Genomic DNA, 23,059 nt, shown 5'->3' with positions numbered 1-23,059 from the left:
GAGATGAAACATAATAAAGTTTTTCTTATTGTTAATGTTTAGGATTTAAAGGGGTTATTAAATGGAATAAAATTCAAAATTTAGTTGAATCTCTTACATAAAATGCATTACCTGTAGAGATCTGTCAGGTGCTTTTACTACTGTGGCTTTGTATCTCATCTCTGTTATTTGAGGTACTGTGAAAAGGACTTCTCAGAAGTGGTGTTATTAGAAGGGTTATGAAAACAGGCCTTTGCATTAGAAAATAAATGATTGTTCTTATGTTCAACAGTAAATATTCTAAGTTGGCTGTTTAAATGTAAATATTAGCTTTTGCTTCAGGCCATTTGGATGAAAAACTGTCAAGACCCTCCTAGGTATGAGACTGATGAGCTCTGGAACTACTGAGGGTGCTGCCAGCTTTCCCTCTTAAGCTAGGGTGACTTTGAGATGAATACTATTTCCCTAAGAGTGTCATTTAGAACCTTTACATGAAGGAAAGAGTTGTGTCTACTTGGAAGGGAATCTACTTTCTCATAGATTGTAAACTATGGGCAAGATGGAAAGCTAACAAACTCAGAGACAATGAGAAAGGTTTAGCTCATTTATATGAAATAATGTGGGAAAAAGAATTAGAAGTGTAAAGTTAAATGAATGGATGTTTTGACAGAGTAGGAAAATAAAGATGGAGTTCTATCATGGGAAGGGCACTAGGTAGATCTCAATTGATACTGGTTTCCGGTTGGGTGTGGGAACTCACAATGTAATCTAGCACTCTGGAAACTGAAGCAGGACAGGAGGAGGACCACAGATTTTGAGGCCAGCTGGCCCTCTTTCAAAAACCAAAATTAAAAAATAAATAGATAAACAAGCAAATAAATAAATCAGCAGGCAAGCCTGCTTCTGTATGTGCCTACTAGGATAATCTCTGTCATGTCAGCTCACCGCCATGTGTTCTGTCTGTGGGGGTGTCTATAGACAAGGCACAGAGACACAGTATCACCCCATCCCACATTATGAATACATATTTCCATTTCCCCACTATCTAGTCGGTGATGTAAAGAACACAGACGTAAGAACTCTCTTGCTTTCACCACCTGCTGTGGGCGTCTCAGGTTGACAGGTGAGAAGGTTGAAAAGTGGCAGTTGGTTGTACTTCTCACTTGCCTGAGTTTTTTGGGTTTAAATTCTCATTTTGATTCCTTTTTTCCCAGTTTTCTCCTTCTACTGATCAAGTTCAGGGTTCCTGGAAAATAAATGTCTGCTGTTTATTATAAAAGGTGTTTTACGTTAAGTGTTCAAATCATGGATTGTTGTTTCTCCCTTGGAAACTTGATGTCCTTACAGTAAAGTTTATTAAAGAATTGACCCTGGTGTCAGATAAGAGTCTCGGATGTTCTCAGCGATCTCACACAGAGTCAGCACAAATGAGAGATAGACTTTAGCAACTTCTTGAAACTAACACATCCCAAAGTGACAGTCTTGAGAAACGCCATTTCCCAACTGACTTCCAGTGTCATGGGTTTTTGGCATGCCCTGTCCAATTTGTCAGGCATTTGTTTAATTTGACTGAAGTTAGTTGGCTAAGACACATTCTAGGAAACACTGGTCGAGTTTCTTATTGCTTCTTGGGTGGCCTCTCAGTCACATTTTTTTTTTTTCCTAGTAACTCATTTGTTCAGAGGCTGTTTGACTTTGGTTGAGATTTCTGTTTCCATCCAGGAAATTTAACTGCCACTATGAATTCCTGAAATACCTGGAAGGATCAGTGCTACATGTCCCTCACTTAGGAGTCTAGTTGAAATTCAGAGTAAAAGGGATTAAGATGTGTGAACAGGGTTGTTTGAGCAGCTATTTCTTCCTTTCTTATACTTTCCCACAAAGATTTGCTAGTGTTATGTTGTATGTTAAACTACACACACACACACACACACACACACACACAATATATATATATATATTATATGGAGTCATGGTTTTGTATAAGATATATTTTATATCAGAGCCCATGCAAAGTTCTGTTTCTTGCCATTTTCTGCTCTAGATTGGTAGAATGACCTGACTAGGTTTGTATTGTGTTTGTGTTAGTTTCTCTTTGTTGCTCTCTGAGAAGCAGATAGAAGAGAAATAAGATATTGTAGGACGGCCAGGGAAGAGGCTGTTAGAGGAGACCAGATGGTTAAATTCGGAGGCCGTGTGATACAAATACTAGAGTAATGTCTGTTTGTAAAGACCTTGCACTTAGACTCGTCTGCAGATACACTCTTCAAAGAATTAGGATTCATTTTCCTTGTGATTTAAATTATAATGAGAGGCTTTACTCAAGGTGAAGTTCTCTTGAATGGCATCCAGAATTATCCATGCCCAGGTCATGCTGGGACCTTTTCTTTTACGTTTGTTTCTTGTTTTTAAAACATCTCAGGATGTTATCCCCTTCCCTGTTACTTTTAATTATTGGTGAGTGGTAGTTACCATCCTTTATTTATATATATATATATATATATATATATATATATATATTCTTTGACATCAAAAGAAGAATCATATCTACTGTGAAAAAACAGGTTCCTGTTTTCTGCCTTTGGTGGCAAGCAAACAGAAATGCTTAGGGTGGGGGCACTGCAAAGTCTGAGAGAGACGTATGAGTTACTTCTCTGTGATAAAATACCATGGCCAAAACATCTTGCAAAAGAAAGGCTTTATTTGGATTTAGGTTTCCAGAAGGACAGGGACGAAGTGCGTGGTGACAGAGCAGAGGTAGGGCAGCTGGAACTGGAAGCTGAGAGCTTCCACCTTCCTGAAGGAGAAAGGCATTTGTTTTAGCTAAAAGTTCCAAGTTGCTGCAGGCATGAAGCAGAGAGAGCACAGTCAAAATGGCACAAGTCTTTAAACTCCCAGAGTCTGCCTTCAGTGACATTCCTCCCCCAAGTTCAGAGTTCTTAAAACAGCATCTCCAATTGGGGACCAAGTATTCAAATACCTGTGATCATTTAAACCAGCCAGGCATCAGGGCATTGCTACTGTAAATTGGCATAATCACATCTAATTCCAGCTGGACTTTCTGAAAGCTTGTGAGCCCTTGAGGCATGAGCAAGCATATGATCAAGCACTAATGAAAACTCCTGAGGTCAAAACCAGCCTCTCAGAGTTCGTGACTCAGTAACTCAGATCTTTCAGTCAAGCTTGATAATAAATGCTATTTTCATAAATAAATTTCAATTTGAAAACACCATTTAGTGCTGAAGAGATGGCTCAGCAGTTAAGAACACTTATTATTTCAGAGAACTCCAGGTTGATTCCCAACCTCCACAGTGGCTCATACATGTTTCTAATACCAGTTCCAGGTGATTCAACACTCTTTTGAGACCCCAGGGCAAGAGGCATGCGTGGGATTTACATAGATACATGCAGGAAAAACACTTGTACACATAAATTTAATTAAAACCAGCATTTAATTGGACTTAAAAAATAAAATGAATTTTGCAGATGTGTGATCTAAATTTCTGTTTTTGAATCTATTCAACCCTGGCCAGTTTCTAGAAGGATTCTCATCAGGGGATTTTAGACATTTTTGCTATATAGCAGTGAACTTATATACACATTGAAACCTTCAAATCCTTCAAGGCAGCATTCATTTGTGTGTTCCATGGCTGTGTATGGGTGGCTATATACAACCAGAATTGAAAAATGGTAATTCTCCAATTTTAGAAAATATTTAGGCACATTTTAGAAAATATCAAATCAAAACTTTAAAAAAAATGCCGCATTATTTAAAGGAAATACTAAAGGTCTTACCAACCCAGAATTTTGGAATGGACAGCCTAAATTTGCCTTTATTTTTCTGGAGGAAATTAGTAAACAGTAAATTTCTTGAGACACAGAATGATCCCATGGGGATATGCATTTTCTTTTTAGTGTGAAGTCACAAACACATGTTCATTTGCTGCCTCCACCCTAGAATTTGCTGACAGTATACCTAAAACTTTTGAACAGCTGGGCCTGAAAACACCCATCTGAGGGTCACTGCTGCAGTATGTTGAAGTATTTTTAGAATCAACACAATGTAATAAAATTTTCCTGATTTACTGTCTTTAACTACTATTTTTGTGAGTGTTTCCATTTCTTTCATTTTCCATTATAATATGTAAACCTGTGACACACAGGGCAGAATAGATAGGTTTTTTTTTTTCTGATAGAGTTTGAGTTTCTGTTGCTGATTAATTTTTCTTCTTCGTGAAATGTTTTTGGTTTTGAATGTAGGGTGTGAGTTTTTCAGATCATTTGCTGCCTTGACAGCAGTGACGACACAGAATCTGTCTTGTGTCAGATTTGGCTCTTAGCCCCATTTCTATTTGTAATTTCCTCTCTGTGTTTTTAGTTTTTACTGTTTTTGTATCTGACACACATTTTAAAACTTTGAATCTGCCATGCGGTGGTGGCGCACACCTTTAATCTCAGCACTAGGAGGCAGAGGCAGGCGGATCTCTATGTGTTCAAGGCCAGCCTGGTCCACAAGAGCTAGTTCCAGGACAGGCTTCAAAGCTACAGAGAAACCCTGTCTTGAAAAACCAAACCAAAACAAAAATAATAAATAAAATAAACTCTGAATCTATTGACTGACTCTTGGTGACGTTTCCGTTGATTCCGATCTCCAGATGAGCCCTTATTCACAAGCCAGTGAATAGTGAACACACAGTCGTATGTGTGTTATATAAATGGCGTACTGAAAAGCAACTATATTTTGATGTTAATTTAGACAGCAAGCATATTTTTGTTTCATCAGTGTTGCAGAGAGAGAATCTAAAACAGAATTTATCTGTTAAAATGGTTGCAGAAGAGGCAGTTCAGCCTATAGAATGACGTTTGTGCCAAGTAGACACATAAACAATCTGAAGTGTACCATTCTGCTTCTGGTATTTTCTTGTGTAGTTGGGGATTTTGATACCTTAGGAAGTCTGTGAAAAAGGACCAATAGGATTGTGCTGAGTTAAGCTAACAGTCACTTCTAGATATACTGTTGCTAAATATTATTGCATTGTTTAGTGTCCTAGATACTGTGTAGGTCACAAAAGAAGCGTGCTAGCTTTTGACATGTCTTACATGTATAGGAAGTTAGGTGTAGAGGGAATTTCATTTGATGCAGTTAACCTTATGTGGTTTGCAGCCTCTTTAACTATGGTTAATTGCTTAGGCAACTTAGCTGTCTTGTACGTCATTGATAAGAAACCTTACTTCTCATCACAGAAATGTACCCAGTCTCCTCCTATGAAGTCTGCTTCCACAGGTATCGTTGTAATTTCTCTAAGAGATCTCCAATATTTAATCTCCACCTTTAAATATCTATCAAAGAGATCAGCCATATCTCATACCCTATGGGGAAGTAAGGTTACTGAAACAGTGTTGCTGTGCCTATACCAGGGCACTTCCTCAGGCTGGAGAAGTTGGCCCTTTTAAGGCATTCTAGAGGATTTGAAAGAGTTGAGTTTGTAAGTATATATCTGTTGTCTTTTTCCTGTTTTCTTGTCTTTTTCCTGTTTTCTTTTCTTGGTAAATAAATAATTAATGGTCACCTAGGAGCTTTACTTGATCTTTTGTTACATTTAAGGTCCTTTCTATAGAAAGAAATGATTACAGTTGTATAAGATATTACGTGTCACAACTAATAGAATGTAAACTGTTTATATAATGGTTACTGATACTACTCTTTGAAAGAACTCTCTGTATAGTGGTTAATGGGATTTTTAAATTTTTATCTATCTATTTATTTATTTATTTTCTGTGCATTGGTGTTTGCCTGCTTGTGTATCTGTATGAGGGTGTTGGATCCCTAGAACTGGAGTTACGGGCAGTTGTGAGCTGCTGTGTGGGTGCTGGGAACTGAACCTGAGTCCTTGGAATAGACAGCCAGTGCTCTTAGCCACTGAGGCATCTCTCCAACCCTAAGTCAGTGTGATTTTAATAAAATGAAATTCCCATCTTCATCTGCTGAACATCCTTGCCTCCAGGGCCCTGTAGGATTCAGCTGCCTGTTATGTGCCTGACTTCTTTTCACCGTGACTTTGTAAGTGCTGACCAAGCACCCACATAGGGCCCTTTTTACTTTCATACCTAGTTTCAGAGCCACATATCCCGAGCCACTTCGAGTTTTGATCACATGTCACCTTTGCAGTGAGGTCCATACTGGACTTAACTCTTAAAAGTTCAAGTCTTAAACTATTCCTAACTTGTACCTTTATTTAACTGAAGTGTTATCACCATCTGCCTTACTATACATACATTTTGTACTAATGTTTTCTCTTACTCTTTCCCACTTGGAGGTAGGTGTACTTTATATATACAGACATTTATATCTATCTGTCTTCTCACAGATAGATAAAGTCACTAATGCCTAGACTACCTGGTCATGTTTTTATATCTGATGTTTGATGAGGAGCAATGGAATGAATTACCCACCGTGGTTCTTTGCTGGGCTTTATTTTATTCAGACATGTCTGTGTGGTATATATTAAAGTCAGTGGTTATTTCTTCTTATGATTTTTAATTTTTATAACAAATTTATCAAGATTTAATTCCCATACAGTATGGTACTCCTGCACAGAGTAGTGATTCAGAGTTTTCAGAACACTATAGTCCTTGCCACCGTTTGAGAGCATTTTTCATCACCCTGAGGAATAGCCCACAATTAATCTCAGTCAGTCTCCACTTACTGCTTTAACTCCCTCCACTCTTTGTCATCACCGATCCACTTCTTATTCTAGGTGGACTCATTCTGGACACTTCAAGGATAATATAGTATAGGATGTTTGTGATTGGTAGCTTTGGGTACATATTTACGAAGTTCTTCTGTGTTGTGATCAGTACTGCTTTGGTTTTATAGCCAAAGTATATTCCATTGGCTAGATATACATTTGCCTTTTTAATATTTCATCTTAATACTTTTTGATATTGATTCTAGATACTTAGCAGATATATGCCTTGTCAGAATAATTTTGTATGCCATTACATTAATTACTTTTATGTTACTGTGATAAAAACTCTATAAGTTGCACCATGACTGATACAGCGTATAGAGAAAGAATTTATTTGAGCATGTAGTTCCGTTAGAGCCCTTAATGATGGAGACAGCTTGGTAGCAGGAGAAGAAAGCTGAGAGCTCACATCTTGAACTTCAAGTATGAAACAGAGGGATGAAACTGGAAGTAGCTGAGACTTTTTATCTCAAATCCATCCACAGTGAAATACTTCCTCCACTGAAGCTGCACCACTTAAATCTTCACCAGACAGTGTCATCACCTGGGGACCAAGTGTTCAAATGCCAAAGACTATGGGGAACACCCATTCTCATTCAACACCCATAGCCAGCTTTCTCCTTGACACTAACCTTTGAAGCATAGACTTTTCTAATTATCATTTCTGTTTATCTGAGTTTGATTGCTGTGCTTTTCATCATATTTAAGAAATCAATCCTTAATCTAAAGTCAAGATTTATTCCTATATTTTTGAAAAGTCTGCAGTTTTGTTCTTAAATTTTGGTCACTTTGAGTTACTATTTGTGTTTGTGAGGGAGGTAACTAGTTCTTCAGTGACGGGATCACGTACATAGATGTCACGTTACTCACAAGACTATCCTACCAGCATACTGCTGTGTTATGTTATCCAGACACCACAGGTGAAATTCATTTGACTGTGAATGCGAAGGGTTAACTCTGGACTCTTGTGACTGTAATCCCAGCCCCTTCCTCGCAGTAACTCCCTACACTCTGCTTTCCGAAGCTTCATTCTAACCACATTCACCTTGTCCAGGATTTGTTCTTATTCGTTGAAAGCTTTATAATAACAGTTTTCTAGAAGGCGATTTCCTTGGGAAAAGCTTTTAGGAAAGGCACATAATGTCTTAAATTCTTAAGTTGGTGTTTTTTATTTGCCTTCATGGAATTGTAAATGTCAGTTTGTACTCATGGTTTTCCTTTCCTGCCTTCATTCTTCTTGGCTCTCAGAGTTGTCCACTTTGGGCTTTTATTTTCCTCCTCAGGAGTTCTTTGGAATTTAAGATCCAGGTAATTATTTGCATATTAGCATGGCCTGTTGTGCAGCTTAAACCCTAAATGGGCTCACTGCACATCTGGTCTGAGTGTAGGAGAGGCAGCTGGTAGTCACCTTGCAGCTAGAATGCTACATTGGAACACACAGGTACTGTTGATGGCAGGCTGTTAATTTTAGAAGCTGAGTTTCTTAATTGATTCTCACTGATGCTGTACAAAGGTTGATAGGCAAATTCTGTTGACTTGCCCGTCCTAGTGAATTAACTAAGTCATAGTGAACCCCCATGGAGAACTCTGGAAACATAGATTAAATCATTGAAATTGCCGTGATACATACTTATTGATCTCTACAAATTATTCTCAAAATACTACTTTTCTATCGGCTTAACACACTTTGGGTTTTTTAAGTATGTAGTGACAGTGTTGTAGAAAGTCATCCATAAGGCTTTACCTGGCTCTTGAGGTCCTCATAAGGGATTGCCTTGCCCAGCCTTAATACAAGGGGAGGGCAAACTGCAGTTGGGATGTAAAATAAATAGATAAATTTTAAAAAGGCATCTCAGTTAGGGTATTAGGGCTGTGATAAAATGCCATGACCACAATCAACTTGGGGAGGAAAGGGTTTATTTAGTCTTATGTCTTGTAGTCTATCATCCAGGGAAGTCAGGGCAGGAACTCAAGGCAGGAACTCAAGAGGGGGCCATGGAGGAACACTGATTACTGGCTTGTTAATTGTTGCTTGCTCATCCTACTTGCCTCCAGACCCAGGGACTACCTGTGCAGGGACAGTGCCATTCACTGTTAATCTAGACAGTACCCACACAGATTTGCCTCTGTGCCAACCCTATGGAGGCATTTTCTCAGTTAAGATCCCTCTTCCCAGATATGTCTACATTTGGGTCAAATTGGGGAAAACAACCAACAGAAAATGCTCATAATACTATCTGTTATTTCCTTCTTGACTCCTTCCAGGTTTTTACCCTTGGGTCTGGTAAGTTGCTGAATGTAGCCAAGCATGGTAACAAACAGAAACTTTTGTTTTTCCAGGAAATCAGTGATAAATGTTCATTGAAAGTCTCCTATGCAGCCCACACTGTAATTCCTAATTTCTGTAACTCCAGAAGAGTGAGCTCTACACAGCTCTACTCTTTGTTCAAGGACGAGGTGTTAGAAAATAATGTTGCTTGTAACTATGATTTTATTAGCAAATTAGCCTTTTCATAATGCAAGTTATGCTTGGATCTATAATTATGTGTTGGTTAAAACAAGCAAAATGGAAGTCCCTTGTGTGGATAAAGGGATTTCATATGTGAAAGACTAGGATGCTCCTTTGAGGACTTGACAGTCAAGTTGAGATGTTAGCAAGTAGTCAGCTAGGTTTTCGAGCAATTGAAAGGCTGTACAGATAGTTATGCCCAAGGATGCAAAGGAGTATGAGCCCAGGATTCAGGAGAAGGTGTGCCAAGGGATGCAGCCGAGTCTGTGCCCAGGGATGCAGAAAAGTTTGTGCCCAGGCATGCAGGAGAGTGTGTTCCCAGGCATGCAAGAGAGTATGTGCCCAAAGATGCAGGAGAATTTGTTCAGGGATGTAGATGAGTATGCCCAGGAATGTAGGTTAGTGTGTACCCAGGGATGCAGGATAGTGCGTGCCCAGGGATGCAGGATAGTGCGTGCCCAGGGCTGCAGGATAGTGTGTGCTCAGGGACGCAGGGGACTGTGTGCCCGGAGATGTAGGGGAGTGTGTGCCCAGGGATGCAGGAGAGTATGAATCCAGGGATGCAGATGAATTTTGTGTTCTGAATGCAGACAGTGTGCCAAGGGATGCAGAAGAGAGCCAGGGTGGTGAGAAACCTTAATGCAGGAGGAAGGTTGAAAGTGAAGCAAGGCCAACCCTGAAACATGCTGCAATCCAGACTTTCTAGTCTATCCTAAGACAAGGAAGGGAAGACGCTCGATGGTTTTTTTTTTTTTGTTTTTTAAATAAAAGCTATGTGCCTATGACTGAGTTTTTAAATTAAAGATATGTTAGCTTTTGTTCCAGTTAATTGTTAAAATAAATATAAATTTTCTTCAGTGCACTGGGTCTTCTTCAATGTGCTTAGTGATTGCATGGGGCATTGATTACAACAAAAGGCTCATTATCTGTGGAGTCCGACGATGTGGATACTGCTGGTCCCATCTGTGGACCGGCAGAGGAGACTTTGAATAAAAATTAGAGCTCTAGAATTTACTTAGTTTTTTCATTAGTTTTGTTTTTTTTCTGTTTATAAACGGAATACGGTCACTTTTAGTCATAATAACCAATAAATATTTTTCTCTGTGTTGTGAGGGCCATATTTTATAGAACCACTAAGGAGTATATAAATTCTACTTCTTTATGTACTACATATGATCTATGACTTGAGGAGGTGATATATTAAACAGCAGTATTAAGGAAAATAGCTCCAGAAGTGGATGCATCAAATGAGAAAAACTGTTTAACAAAATTTGTGAAGTTATAGGTAGTAATATTTTTAAATTTAGATGAATACAGTTTTATACTATTTTATGGCATTATAGCATTTTGATAAAATTAATAAGTCTTAATAAATAGTTTTTTAATGTTTTTTTTCTAGATTTAATCACTTGTTTGGATAACATATCTAAAATTATGGAACCTGAGTTCAGGTATGAGCTTGCACGTATGCATGTGTGTGTGTTCATGTGTGTTCCAGCATACCTCTTCATTCTCATTCCTTTAGAGTGCAGGTTAATGTATAAAGTGTGATACATAGCTAACCATTGATTAAGACTGCAACCAAACCATGCTTATTTAAAGTTGTCCAGTTGCCCTGTTTAAATTTTACTGTAACTGTAGTTGTTAGATCTCCAAAACAGGAATACAACTTTTATTTTATTTTTTCTTTCTATGTAGAAGTGTATGAGAGAGGGTCTCACTGTGTGGTCCCAACTGGCTTAGAACACAAGATCCCCCCTCCTCTGCATTCAGGTGCCATGGTTCTAGGTAACTTGTTGGATGTTCTGAAGTTTGAGCAGTCTTAAATCTGACAGTACTGCTCCTAAAAATAGAAAAGCTGTTCATTCTCTGTTTTATTTTGCTATTTTTATCCTTTGAAGATATCATACATTTATACAATATATATTGGTAATACCCATCCACCACTACTACCCTCGAACTCGCTGAGTGTCCTCCATCCCATCTCCCTCCCAGCTTCATATCTTCTTTAATTGTCATTGAACTTGCATGTATGCTCATGGGTAAGTGGCCATCCACTGGGACGTGAGCAGCATACCAGTAGCGAGATCCCCAAAGATGAGTAACTCTCCCTCTCTCAGCCGCCATCAACTGTTCTTCAGATAGGCTAGGGCTAGATAGATATACTCATACACATGCACACAAACACGTAAACATGTATGCACATAAAAGACTGATATATCTGTGGAAAACCTGCTGCCTCAGTGTTGTTCACTGTGTCCTGGATGACATGGTGGAAGGGTCAGCTGGGTTCCCTCTAGCTTCCAGCTCTGTTGTCACCCCCACATCTGAGCTCTCATCTCCCTCCTGAACTACATGCTGTCTTTCTGTGTCCCCTAGCTATCACTCATGAGTCCCTATAATCTCTTGCCTTGCTAGAAGCCAGAGTAACCTTCCTAAAACGTTACTCCTTGAGTTGCACATGTAAGCTGTCACAGTCCTTTACTGGCTTCCTGTTTTGATTTGAAGATGCATCCCCTACTTCATAGCCCACAAGGTTTCTACAGGATCTGGATCCTGCTCCTCTCCTTGTACTCACAGCACCTTTCAGGACCACAGCAGAGCATCCTGTCTCAGAGCCACGCTCTTCCTAGCATCAGTGACTTACTTCAGTGACATCTGCTAGCTCAAATAAGCAATGTCAAGCCCTGTGTAAGAGGAACCTAGCTTTGTGACTTAGGTGCACAGTTCTTTACTTTCCTTGTCTGTAAAATGGAAATAATAGCAATAAAAGTACCTCCTACATGAGATGCTTGTGTGGATTACCTGAGACCCTCGGGTTGCTTCCTCAGACATAGCAAAATTGCTGGATGTATGTATTTTATTAGATAATAGTTCTCTCAGTTGTTTACAGATCCCCTCCTCATCCCAAACATCTGTGTAAGTGCTCAATGAATCTTTTCTTCTGCCATTTGAGTATGGATTCAGATGGCAGGACCATGTTTTATTTGGTTAGCATTTATAAGTCACAGACCTCATCGGGCAACATAGTGGACATTCATATAACCCTGTGGGGCATGGTGAATAGGTCTTAGAGTAGAAAGAGATCTACTGCTTGTGACAAAGTAAAGTTGTAGGCTGCGAGAACATTTTTATCAGTAAATTCACTGTGTTGGGTCAAAGAAAGTGTGAGCAGGCTTTTTAGCAAGGAATGGCTCCGTGTCATGCTGAGCATGTGTTCTGCACTGCACGGAATCAGCATGTATGAAGTGTATAGGATTTCTCTTTGGGGTGTTTCCCGCAGGAAGTAAGCATTCTGTAATCTTTTACTTGTTTTCCTTCTCAGTAAATACTGCCCAGCTGGCTGTCTGCTCCCTTTTACTGAAATATCTGGAACGATTCCTCATGGATACAGAGATGTAAGTTAAATACAGACTTCCTTCACTGCTGTGTACACTGTTATTTTAACTCAGAAATGCTCCCAAGATGATATATATATTATATGTCTCTGTCTTTTCCTGTGTTAGAAATGATGCCTTTATAGTAAAACCTAACTCTTCTACTAAAAGTGTATTTGTTTCAATAACCTGTTTCTGAGAATCTGCCATAGCAGCTAAATCCTTGAAAAAGTACATGTATCTTCTTAATGAATAATAAGAAGAAAAGTTCATTTAAATTTTTTGTTTTGTTTTTTTTTTCTGTTTGTTTGTTTTTCAAGTCTTCACCACTGTGCATGGCTGGAATCCATGCGGGAGTAGTGTCAAACGTCCTGGGTGGCCAGATCAGTGTTGTGATTAGCAAAGGCACCCCATACTATGAAAGCTCTTTGGCCAACAACGTCACTTCCGTGGTGTAAGTGCACATTCTTTGCAGTAAGCATGCTTGGGGGTGGAGTTGTATGACCCTATTCCTGGGGAGACATAAGCAGATGTCCACCAGAGAGACAACCAATGACAGTACCATAGTCCAGTGTGGTGAACCAGTGAGATTTTTTGGGGGGGGGGGTTCTTACAGGAATAGGGTGACAGGTTCCTTACAGGAACAAAAATTAGTCAAAAGAACTACATCACCGAAGCTCACCCCAGCGTGGGTGACAGCTCACAGAAGCTGGAAACCTGTAGCCCCTGCACACAGAGCCTCTAGTGCCATCCCGCAGGGTGGAGGTGTCCTCCCCGTGGCTCTGCACTGTTTACCTTGTTCTACTGTACAAAGGTGTGTGAGTGCTGCTGCTTTTCTCAGCTTCGAAACCAAGTCTAGGAGTTTGTGGACAAGGTCATACATTCTTTGAAGATAAAATTCAGAAGATGCCGGATGGTGGTGCACACCTTTAATCCTAGTACTAGGGAGGTAGAGGCAGGTGGATCTCTGTGAGTTCAAGGCCAGACTGTTCTACAAGAGCTAGTTCTAGGACAGGCTCCAAAGCTACAGAGAAACCCTGTCCCAAAAAACAAAAACAAACAAACAAATAAATAGATTCAGAAGATGAAACCATAGTTCTTATAGTTTGTGCAGTCCAGAGTGGACCATGGCTAACTGAAATAGTTACTAGAAATAGATTTTGACATAAAGCGGGAGTATTGTAAAAGTACTCATCTCAAAAGAGTAGTAAATATGGATTCTCTTGGTCTCTACAGTATTCAGGTATTTTGTAAAACAAAGACAAGACAATCAGAATCAATTGAAACATTAAATAAAAATTCATTATTAGCAGTCTGCTTCTAAAATCTGGCTTTTTCTCTGTGCTTAGTTCTGCAGACAGGTTCCTTTCAGAAGGAAAGAGCGTGGTCCATACACAGGACATGACAGAGTAACAGCAAACTTGTCTTTGAAAGGCCACCTAGTAGCCAGGCATGCAGGCACGAGCCCATATTGCTAGAGGCAGAGGGCTGTGAGTTTGATGCCAACTTGGACTACAAAATGAAACCCTGTCTCCAAAAGCAAACAAAACTTGTCTCCTCCACTAATGCTTGTTTATTTTATCCTCAGCCTTTTAATTGCATAGAAAACATTCTCAGCCTGTTGCTAGGCAAAAGTAGCTCGCTCTCTCCCTTTGGTTTTCTGTTACATGATTTTATGTACATCCTTTCATTCTTTCCTGTATTCTACCCTTAGAGTTTGGAGGCACGTGTCGTTTCCCTTTCATATGTAAAAAAGTTATATTTTCTTTGGCCTTGTAAGTAACTCAGGGATGACTTCAAGTTGACAGATAGTAGGTTATGTACCATTATTGTGCCATTTCGTATAAGATATTTGAACATTTGCAGATTTTGATATCTGCCAGGGAGTATAGGATGTCCTGGAACTGGTCTCCTCAGGCGCCAAGGGACAACTGCATGTTTGTAGGTTTCTGATGGAACATAAGATGGGTGTGGTGTCGCATGCTTGCAGTTCATAGGCTTAGGCAGGGGAAGCAAGAAAATCCAGAGTTTACAGTCAAGTTGAGCTATTTAGTGAATTGAAGGCCAGCATAGGCTAATGGGAGAAACCCAGCTCAAAATAATAATAATAATAATAATAAATGGTCCTCTTGTGACCATTTGAGCATTGTGTTAAGGGAAGAGTGTAACTAAACATCCTACAGGTCTCGTGGAGTCTTAAGTGTTCTTTTGTTTTGTAACAGGCAAGTTTTTTCTTGTCTGACCCTTCTGTCCTCATCAGCTCACCATCCTGCCCATCCCTTTGAAGTCCAGATGTGATGCCACACTCACCTCAGACATGCTGATTTTCTCTAAGGAAAATGCAGTCTCTTTCCTAGTAGCCAATTCTTGTGTGCTTACTAGGACGCTTGAGTCTCACCTCATTCTCTGAAATACCCCCTTTTCATGTTCTTTCACAAAATTAAAGAGAGTAAAAGTTTTATGTATTTATTTCATGAGAAAGGAATAAAATAAGAGTTAAAGGTTACACGGCATATTTATATGGTCACCTGTGAACCTAGATGCTAGCTGGACTTATAGAAAAAGTTGTTCATGGTAATTTTACAGGTTGTCTTCCTCAGGGAAAAAGAAACTTTAAAATGCATGTTGTTTGATTTGTAGTCACGGATTCTTCTTATCCCTTTAAACAACAGGAGAAATTAGCATTTCACTGTGATTAATACAGGGATGCTACATGTTAACTGAGTATCACATGAGACCCTTTCTCTCTTTCAGGGGCTATTTATCTCCGAGTCTGTTTACATTTAAGACAAGTGGTAAGCCTGCCATGGACTTGGGCCATCATCTTTGTATAATAGCTAATGTTGTTTTGAGCACCATCAGGCACCCAGTAGCTGCTGAGGTGTTTATTCTCATTCGCCTTCAAGAAGAACATAAGTAAAATAAGGACTGAATTATATAAAGGTTAGGCTAGCTGGGCAGAGGCAGGCGGATCTCTGTGAGTTCACTCTGTAGCTACACAGAGAAACCCTTTCTCAAAAAACAAACAAACAAACAAAGAAGTTGTCTGAAGAAAGAATTCATTCATTCCACTTGTCTGAAAGTTTGAAGTCAGATGGAAAAGGCTTTACAACAAGATATGCCACATGAACAAAACCTATGAGAGGTCCAGGAAGAAGTTGCCTTTTTCGCCTGCTGGGCACCTCAGAGGCAGGATAGTTTATCTCTGCTGACTTAACAGCTAATGCTTGTAAACACATCTAGTCGACCCTCAAATCCATAGCTTTCACACCTACAGATTGGAAAGATTTAGTGGAAATCCTGTTTCTGTGCTAGGTACATGCACAGAAATTTTCCCCATGTTGTTTTCCCTAAGCAATATAGTGTTACAATTATATACATCCAATTTATATTTTCTTTCGCATTGTATGTAGCCCAGAGGTGACTTAAAGTTGACAGATAGCACACTATGTGCCCATACTCTCACATTTTATATAAAAGACTTGAGCATTTGCAGATTTTAGTAACTGCCAGGGAACATGGGCTGTTCAGAACTGATTCCCTATAGGCATATAGGGGCAGGTGTAGGTTTGTAGGTTTCTGGTGGGACACAGAGGCCAAGGCCCAGGAAGCAGCTGCCTGGTTGTTCAGTCACAAGTCTCTAGAAGCACTGCTATAGAGATCTCAAATTTACCCCTAGAAACCAAATGGATTTTCCTCTCTACTTCAGGTTGTTATGGGACTCTGGGGATGGAATCTGGGGTGATTGCCGACCCCCAGATAACTGCATCATCTGTGCTGGAGTGGACTGACCACATGGGGCAGGAGCACAGCTGGAAACCGGAGAAGGCCAGGCTGAGAAAACCTGGGCCTCCGTGGGCTGCATTTGCCACGGATGAGCATCAGTGGCTGCAAATCGACCTGAATAAGGAGAGGAAGATCACAGGTGAGAGACGTGCTCTCTGCAGCACCACTACCACGAGCCGCATGAGAGCTGAAACTTTCAGAAATCAGGTCACTGAAAATTATAAAGCTTGCGCTTCAGTTTTCTCCATGGTATTAAAGTTGCTGGGGATGCTTTCATAAATTTTGCCAAAAGCAGAATTTGCATTTAATTTTTAGTAGTTCTATTTTAATATGATCCATTTAAGGTAGAGTTTCAGTTAAGTGAGTTTTGAGACTTCTTACTATTATTAAGGAATTGATAGCTAAGGAGAGTGCATCTAAAGTGCTAGAAGAAACTGAGATTCCACATGTGCTGAGTACAGATTTAACTTAGGCCGACTCAGTGGCCATCAGGATGATTGAGATTGCATTAGAGACTTAGGCTAAAGGATTCATTTTGCCCTAGTACTGAATATACCCGTCATCGTGCTTAATGTTCTTTCCCAGAAAATCATTATTAGTAGTGGAAATGTATCTTCTAACGGTACGAATTCAAGCGGCAAAGGCGCAGTAGTTCTTCCCTCACACATGCCCGTAATTCTTCCTGTCTCCAAAGGAGCAAAGCCAGGGCTTAGTAGCTGTTACAATGAAAACTGCCCACTGAGATGGAAATAAGCCACCGACAGGAATGCTTCCAGGGTGCATCGCAGGTGTTTATAGCTGACTTTGGGAGTCTCTGCCTGTGCACTAATGAAAGCAACTCTTTTTTCCCAGGTATTGTAACCACTGGATCTTCCATGGTAGAACACAATTACTATGTGTCTGCCTATAGAGTTCTGTACAGTGACGATGGGCAGAAATGGACGGTATACAGAGAACCTGGTGTGGAGCAGGACAAGGTAAAGTGGGCCTTGGCTGAAGTTACAGAAGCTCGCTAGTTCATGCTTAACTACGTTCATAGCTTGTCTTACACTGCTCTCTTCTGGGTATTCTAGGTACTGTTTGTTACTGTCTTCACCTTATAAATAGGCTTAGAAAACTGTTGGTGATTCTAGGTCTTTGTGATTGTATAAGTACTGATTCTGCTTTGTGATTGTATAAGTACTGATTTTTGTTACTGAATTTTTATCTAAGTATTTTGACTACTAGAGTAAGAACTTCTAAACAGTTACATTCAATTTCTTGTCTTTCTAAAGTCCATAAAATGATGGAGTCTTGACTTCCTTCTCAGATTTCAACTACAGACAAGAAGGGAGGGAGTTAGAGCCAAAAACTAAAGAACACCAAAGATCGAAAGATCATTGTGAGGTTACCTCGCCAGTGTTTGTGTCAGTACAAATCAGATTTTCCTACGTGCAGAATTTCCTTAATTTCTGTGATACTTAGACATTTCTGTCTTAGCAAAAGATTGTGGAGATACTGGAACTGATCAAGCAAGTGAGAAAGTAGAAGAGGAGGTAGAAGTTTCCCCTGGCTGTTTGTCCCACTCCCTGGTTTCTGGCCTGTGATTCTTGACAGAATCTTTAAGAGGAAGAATCTCTATCCCCCAGGAAGGTGAAGATGGCATTTTCTCTCAGTGAGACATGCAGTGTTTCCCTTCAGTTCTTCTCACCATGCATATTTCACAATCCCTGGAGGCAACCTCACAGTGGCCCTGGTGCTCTGGTCTTTTTCTTTTCTTTCATTAAAAATCTTTTCACCTCTCCATGACTTAGCTTGGAGATTTCCTACTTTTTTGTCTTCCTATTGTCTTTCCTCTGCAGTATCTAATCTTTTAGCCCTATCTAATGCATTTTTAGCTCCAGTACTGTATTTTCCCTTCTTTATTTTCACCTTGAGTTTTAAATTCTTCTCTCATGTCTTTCTTCATAGGTTCATGGAACATTGAGCATGTAACTCTTTTGGTGTGCTTACCCAGTAACTCTGTCCTACATATCACAGTGTTAGCCATTGTGCCATTGACTGCTGCTGGGTGCTTTTATTATCATAATTCTTTGTATGCGTTTGAGCTTTATTCTGGGATACAATTAAGCTGTCAGAAAACATTTTTTTTTTCTATTCAGGTCTTGACTTTAAGAATTGCTAGGCAATGAACATCTTTGGGTTCTAATTTGCCAGACACCATTGAGACAACATCACATGCATTATGAGACTTCTCCATTGTGTGTACTAGAGATGTAGAGTATTTTGAGGCCTGTGTCATTTTAAGATTGTTTCCTGGTCCTGGGGTTCTTTTTCTGACTCTAAGCTGTGTCTTTGCGAATGTCTGAGGGCTTAGGGGAAATCCCTTTGCAGAGCCTACTAACCTTTGTCTAGCTCATCCTCCCCTGCTGTCATTACTCTGTTCATTTCCACTTCCTGCTCTACTAAACTCTACCCCAGGAATTCCAGATATCTGCTAGCCTCAAGGCCTCTCACTCTGTCTGTGCCACCAGCAGAGCAGCCAGTTCCATATGGAATACTCTTGCCCTGTAACCTGGAAATTCACCAGTCGGCACCAATGAACAGGGCTTGCCTTGTCTGTTTTCCTTCTCTGTGGTTCTTACTTACCCTCTGCTTCCTGTTGTCTAGTGTCTTGAGTCCGTCATGCACATTCCCATTTTCTCAGTTGTGTATGGCTGAGGTCCAGCTCCTGTCACTCAGTTACAGACAGCAGAGGACGTCTTACATTGATTTGCATCAAGCGGCACCCTTTCCCTCACTTAAATCTGTCCTTCTGCTCTCTTCTTGGGTAACTGATGCATTTGTTTTCACACATCTTTTAAGTCTGCATACATACAGAGCCTACATTTGCTTTTATTTCCAGAAAACACGATCAATATATCTCCTAAACTTTCATAATCTATTGCTTCCATTATAGCACACCATCTTTGTGTGTGCTTGTGTGTGTGAGATAATGCCCCATATGACATACTCCGTGAGTAGGGTTTTATTTCTGTTTTTATTTTTCCTACGGGCATCTTACAAACCTCCCTGTGCACCAGATTCTCAGTAAATGTTGGTAGATCAACTATTGCTTTTGAGACAGGGTCTCATATAGCCCAGCCTACTCTTGTCCCAAAATGATGCTTCAGTTAATTCCTGTTCCCTAATAACAAAACTGCAATTTCTGCCTTTGTTCTATTTCCGAACAGTATCTGAGGAAATCATAGAAGTTTACAGAAGTTGAGGTTATTGGATGCTCAGAGCAAACCCTATAGAATATTACAGATCTTAATATATCTTTAAAAGTATATAATTTAGTTACCTGTGGATGGACTCAGAAGATATCATTGTCATACTTGGGCTGGCTTGTCCAGTATGTGCATGTTCTCACCTTAGGTTATAATAGAATGGACCTCATTGATTTGGCACGAGGGGAAACCAAGGCCCTGCTTAGCTAGTGCAGTCCTGTGGTTAAGGCAGAGGACTCAGTCATGTCCGCTCCCTGCTGCTGGCCACTGTTATCTATGAGTCACGCTTTCTGTGCCCTGCCTTGGAAACCATTTATGGCAAGTACATGAAAATTCTTTATAAATAAGAGTCGACTCTTATTTATAGGGAGTATAAAATACTTTTGCTAGAAAAGGAATGAGATGTCACTTTAAATCATGTTTTTGCTTAAAGATGGCTTATGTAATACATTTTTAGCTGTTTAGTTACAGTCACCATATAGATGGGAACACTTTTTCAGTTATTGTTACTTCATATGAGCAACAAGTACTGAAAACTGGGTTGTGATGTGGGGCATGCCATAATATAGTAGGTCCAGCAGGTGGAGGTATAGGCTTGTTTACATTTGCCAGTGTGCATTCAGGTCCAGCCTAGGGAGAAATGGTGCACATGGAGTGAACAGGGTGACCAGGCCCTTGTATGGTCAGCTCCTTTTCACATTCAAAGTAGAATAAATATGTTTAAATAATTATTAATTCCACAGGGACTGGGGCTGATAGTGATTCAATTTTCCCTCATATTAACTCCAATGGAAAATGTGCAGCTTCTGAATAACTGTTTCTCCAGTTTGTAATTAAGTCATTTTCTGAGCAGTCTGTTCTGTTGTCATACTTTACAGATGTTGTTGAACATGCTTAAGTGGAGCAGTCCAGTTCTGGTCTCTTTTGATGTAAAATACCAATTTTTGTTATTTTTTAAAGATATTTCAAGGAAACAAAGATTATGACAAGGATGTTCGTAATAACTTTTTGCCACCAATTATTGCACGTTTCATTAGAGTGAACCCTGTCCAGTGGCAACAGAAAATTGCCCTGAAAGTGGAACTCCTCGGATGTCAGTTTACTCTCAAAGGTAAAGAGTCAGCACGCACAGCAGTGGTCTCCACTGCTTCCCCTTCTGCATTTCCCCCTGCACCGGACTTAGTAACTGCACACATGGGACACTGTGGCTTTCTGTTCATGTTCACAGACATCATGACCAGTAATGGCCCTCTCTGTCACTTCAGCTTGATACTGTTCTTTGTATTTGAAACCTGTCAGTGTCCTTTCTCTAGTAGGAATTGCTCATTTGTTTTCCTGATTTAAAAAAAAAAAGTCGCACATCAGTTTAAAACTACAAATGAAATGGTAGCATCGTATTCCGACTCTAGTCTTAAAGACTCGTCTTCAGCTTTGTGTGATGAGATATGTATGCTGGAGATTTGATCAGTAGCCTTAGCATAAGTAACTTTGATTTTTAAGTAATTAAAAACTGTAATAATTCACTCAATATTTTATAACATTTTAATGTTATATATTCATTTGTTTGTTTGTTTGTTTTTTTTTCTCAAGGCAAAGTTTCTCTGTGTAACAACCTTAGCTGTCCTGGAACTCACCTTGTAGACCAGGCTAGCCTTGAACTCAGAGATCTGCCTGTCTCTGCCTCCCAAGTGCTGGGATTAAAGGCGTGTACCACTGTCACCTTGCTGTTATTTGCTCTTATATTCTACAAAACTACCATTGTGCCTGACGTAGTTGGCTACCTAAACATACTTATTAAGTGCACTAAAGATGGCACATATTGAATTATTGCTGTGGAGTCCAACAGCATTCTGCCCTCCAGTATTCTCCTAAGATTGTTTATTAATGAATATTTAAAAGTTAGAAAGTCTTAGCTTTTCTACATTCTACATTTTCTGGATTCTGAGATTTAAAATTGCTCTGCAGAATTGATTTAGGAATTGATGACCTGACCATTTAACGTTAGTCTTTTTAAACTATTATTTTTTAAAGTAATATGTATAAACATTTCTGAACAATTTTTAAGGCCGTCTTCCAAAGCTTACTCAGCCTCCTCCACCCCGGAACAGCAATAACCTCAGGAACACAACAGCTCATCCCAAACTAGTTAAAGGTATGCCTGCTTTTAATATGTGAGTTTGATATGCCCTGGATTTATGACATAATGTCCTATAAATATATCTAAAACATAAAAATTAACTTACCTTAATCAAGTTGCTAATGATAAAAAAAAAATAAAGATTTCTCCAAACTTTTTTCAAGGTCGTGCCCCTAAATTTACTCAAGCACTTCAACCTCGAAGTAGGAATGACCTTCCTGCACAGACAGCACAGACAACTGCCACTCCTGACATAAAAAATACCACCGTAACTCCCAATGTAACCAAAGGTAGGCAGACCAGGCACGGTACGGTTACCTCATGGGTTTCTTGTCTTCAACTCAGGATTTCCAGCTTACTGACTTTTCCTGTAGTTTTGCAGCTCCTCCAAGGGAAAAAAAAAAAAATAAGTATGAACTTCTCTCTTTAGGGAAAAGCTCTCATGTTTCTAGGTCTGTTCTCTGGTACGTGTAAGCCCGGTTCTTAGCTGTTGTGCTGGGCTGTTCTGTAGGCTTCCCCTTACGACCCCCATCAACTAAACACATGGTTCTCAAGCTCAGAAACTTATTACTTCTAGAAATTATTAAGCCACAGCAGCAAACATGCTTTTTTACCCATATTATGTGTTAAATTACAAATGGGAGAGTTGATAGAGGCAAGAAGAAAAAAAAAACACAGAACTTTTGGGTAGAAACAAATACTTTTTAAAAATTTTTCAAGTAGCATTCTCATCTAAAAAATAAAAGCATTCTATACATTTGTCATTTTGGGGTTTTGTTCCTGATTATTCATTCAAGCATTAGAATTACTTATAAATTGTATTATGGTGATGTCAAATGTACAAACCACTATGATTCTTTCTACTCGTTGAGGAGAAAAAAATGTCCATTAAATTCAGAAATTGATGTGCCAGTGTCCCAGTGCTAACAGGTGAAAAGTGCTCATTTTCAGCAAAGTGTAGAGAAGAAAGTGTCACTAGGGACCCTCTAGTTCCTGTCTCCTTAATAAAGGTGCAAGGCTCTAGGGTGGTTTTTATGCCGCATGAGAAGGAAGCAGCAGGGCAGCGAGCTGTAAATCTCCACAGCTGCAGAGTCAGGGAGCTGGAGGAGAGGAAAAGAGAAAGTTAGCAAGCAGGGTGAGCAGCTGTGGAGGAGAGGAGGAGAAGTCCTCAAAGACTGAGAAACACCCCACCTCATCCCTCTGGGGTGGGGACACAGAACATCTGAGAGAGAGAGAGAGAGAGAGAGAGAGAGAGAGAGAGAGAGAGAGAA

At 39.7% G+C, this 23,059-nt stretch overlaps 1 protein-coding gene across 2 annotated transcripts in view; it reads left to right on the top strand.

Moving 5' to 3' along the window:
* Dcbld2 (discoidin, CUB and LCCL domain containing 2) overlaps positions 1–23,059 on the top strand; it is a 61,519-nt gene that overhangs the window by 27,509 nt on the left and 10,951 nt on the right. For both annotated transcript variants that reach the window (XM_085685652.2, XM_048422655.3), the window contains exons 4-12: positions 10,637–10,688; positions 12,563–12,635; positions 12,935–13,068; positions 15,369–15,409; positions 16,324–16,539; positions 17,253–17,377; positions 20,612–20,762; positions 21,717–21,803; positions 21,953–22,078. In XM_085685652.2, the coding sequence (XP_085541778.2) occupies positions 10,637–10,688; positions 12,563–12,635; positions 12,935–13,068; positions 15,369–15,409; positions 16,324–16,539; positions 17,253–17,377; positions 20,612–20,762; positions 21,717–21,803; positions 21,953–22,078 (1,005 nt within the window). The remainder of the gene's footprint in view (positions 1–10,636; positions 10,689–12,562; positions 12,636–12,934; positions 13,069–15,368; positions 15,410–16,323; positions 16,540–17,252; positions 17,378–20,611; positions 20,763–21,716; positions 21,804–21,952; positions 22,079–23,059) is intronic.

The sequence above is a fragment of the Myodes glareolus genome, chromosome 2, assembly GCF_982192425.1.
Source record: "Myodes glareolus chromosome 2, mMyoGla1.1, whole genome shotgun sequence".
Lineage (NCBI taxonomy): Eukaryota > Metazoa > Chordata > Mammalia > Rodentia > Cricetidae > Myodes > Myodes glareolus.
This window is presented reverse-complemented; position numbering and strand designations above follow the sequence as displayed.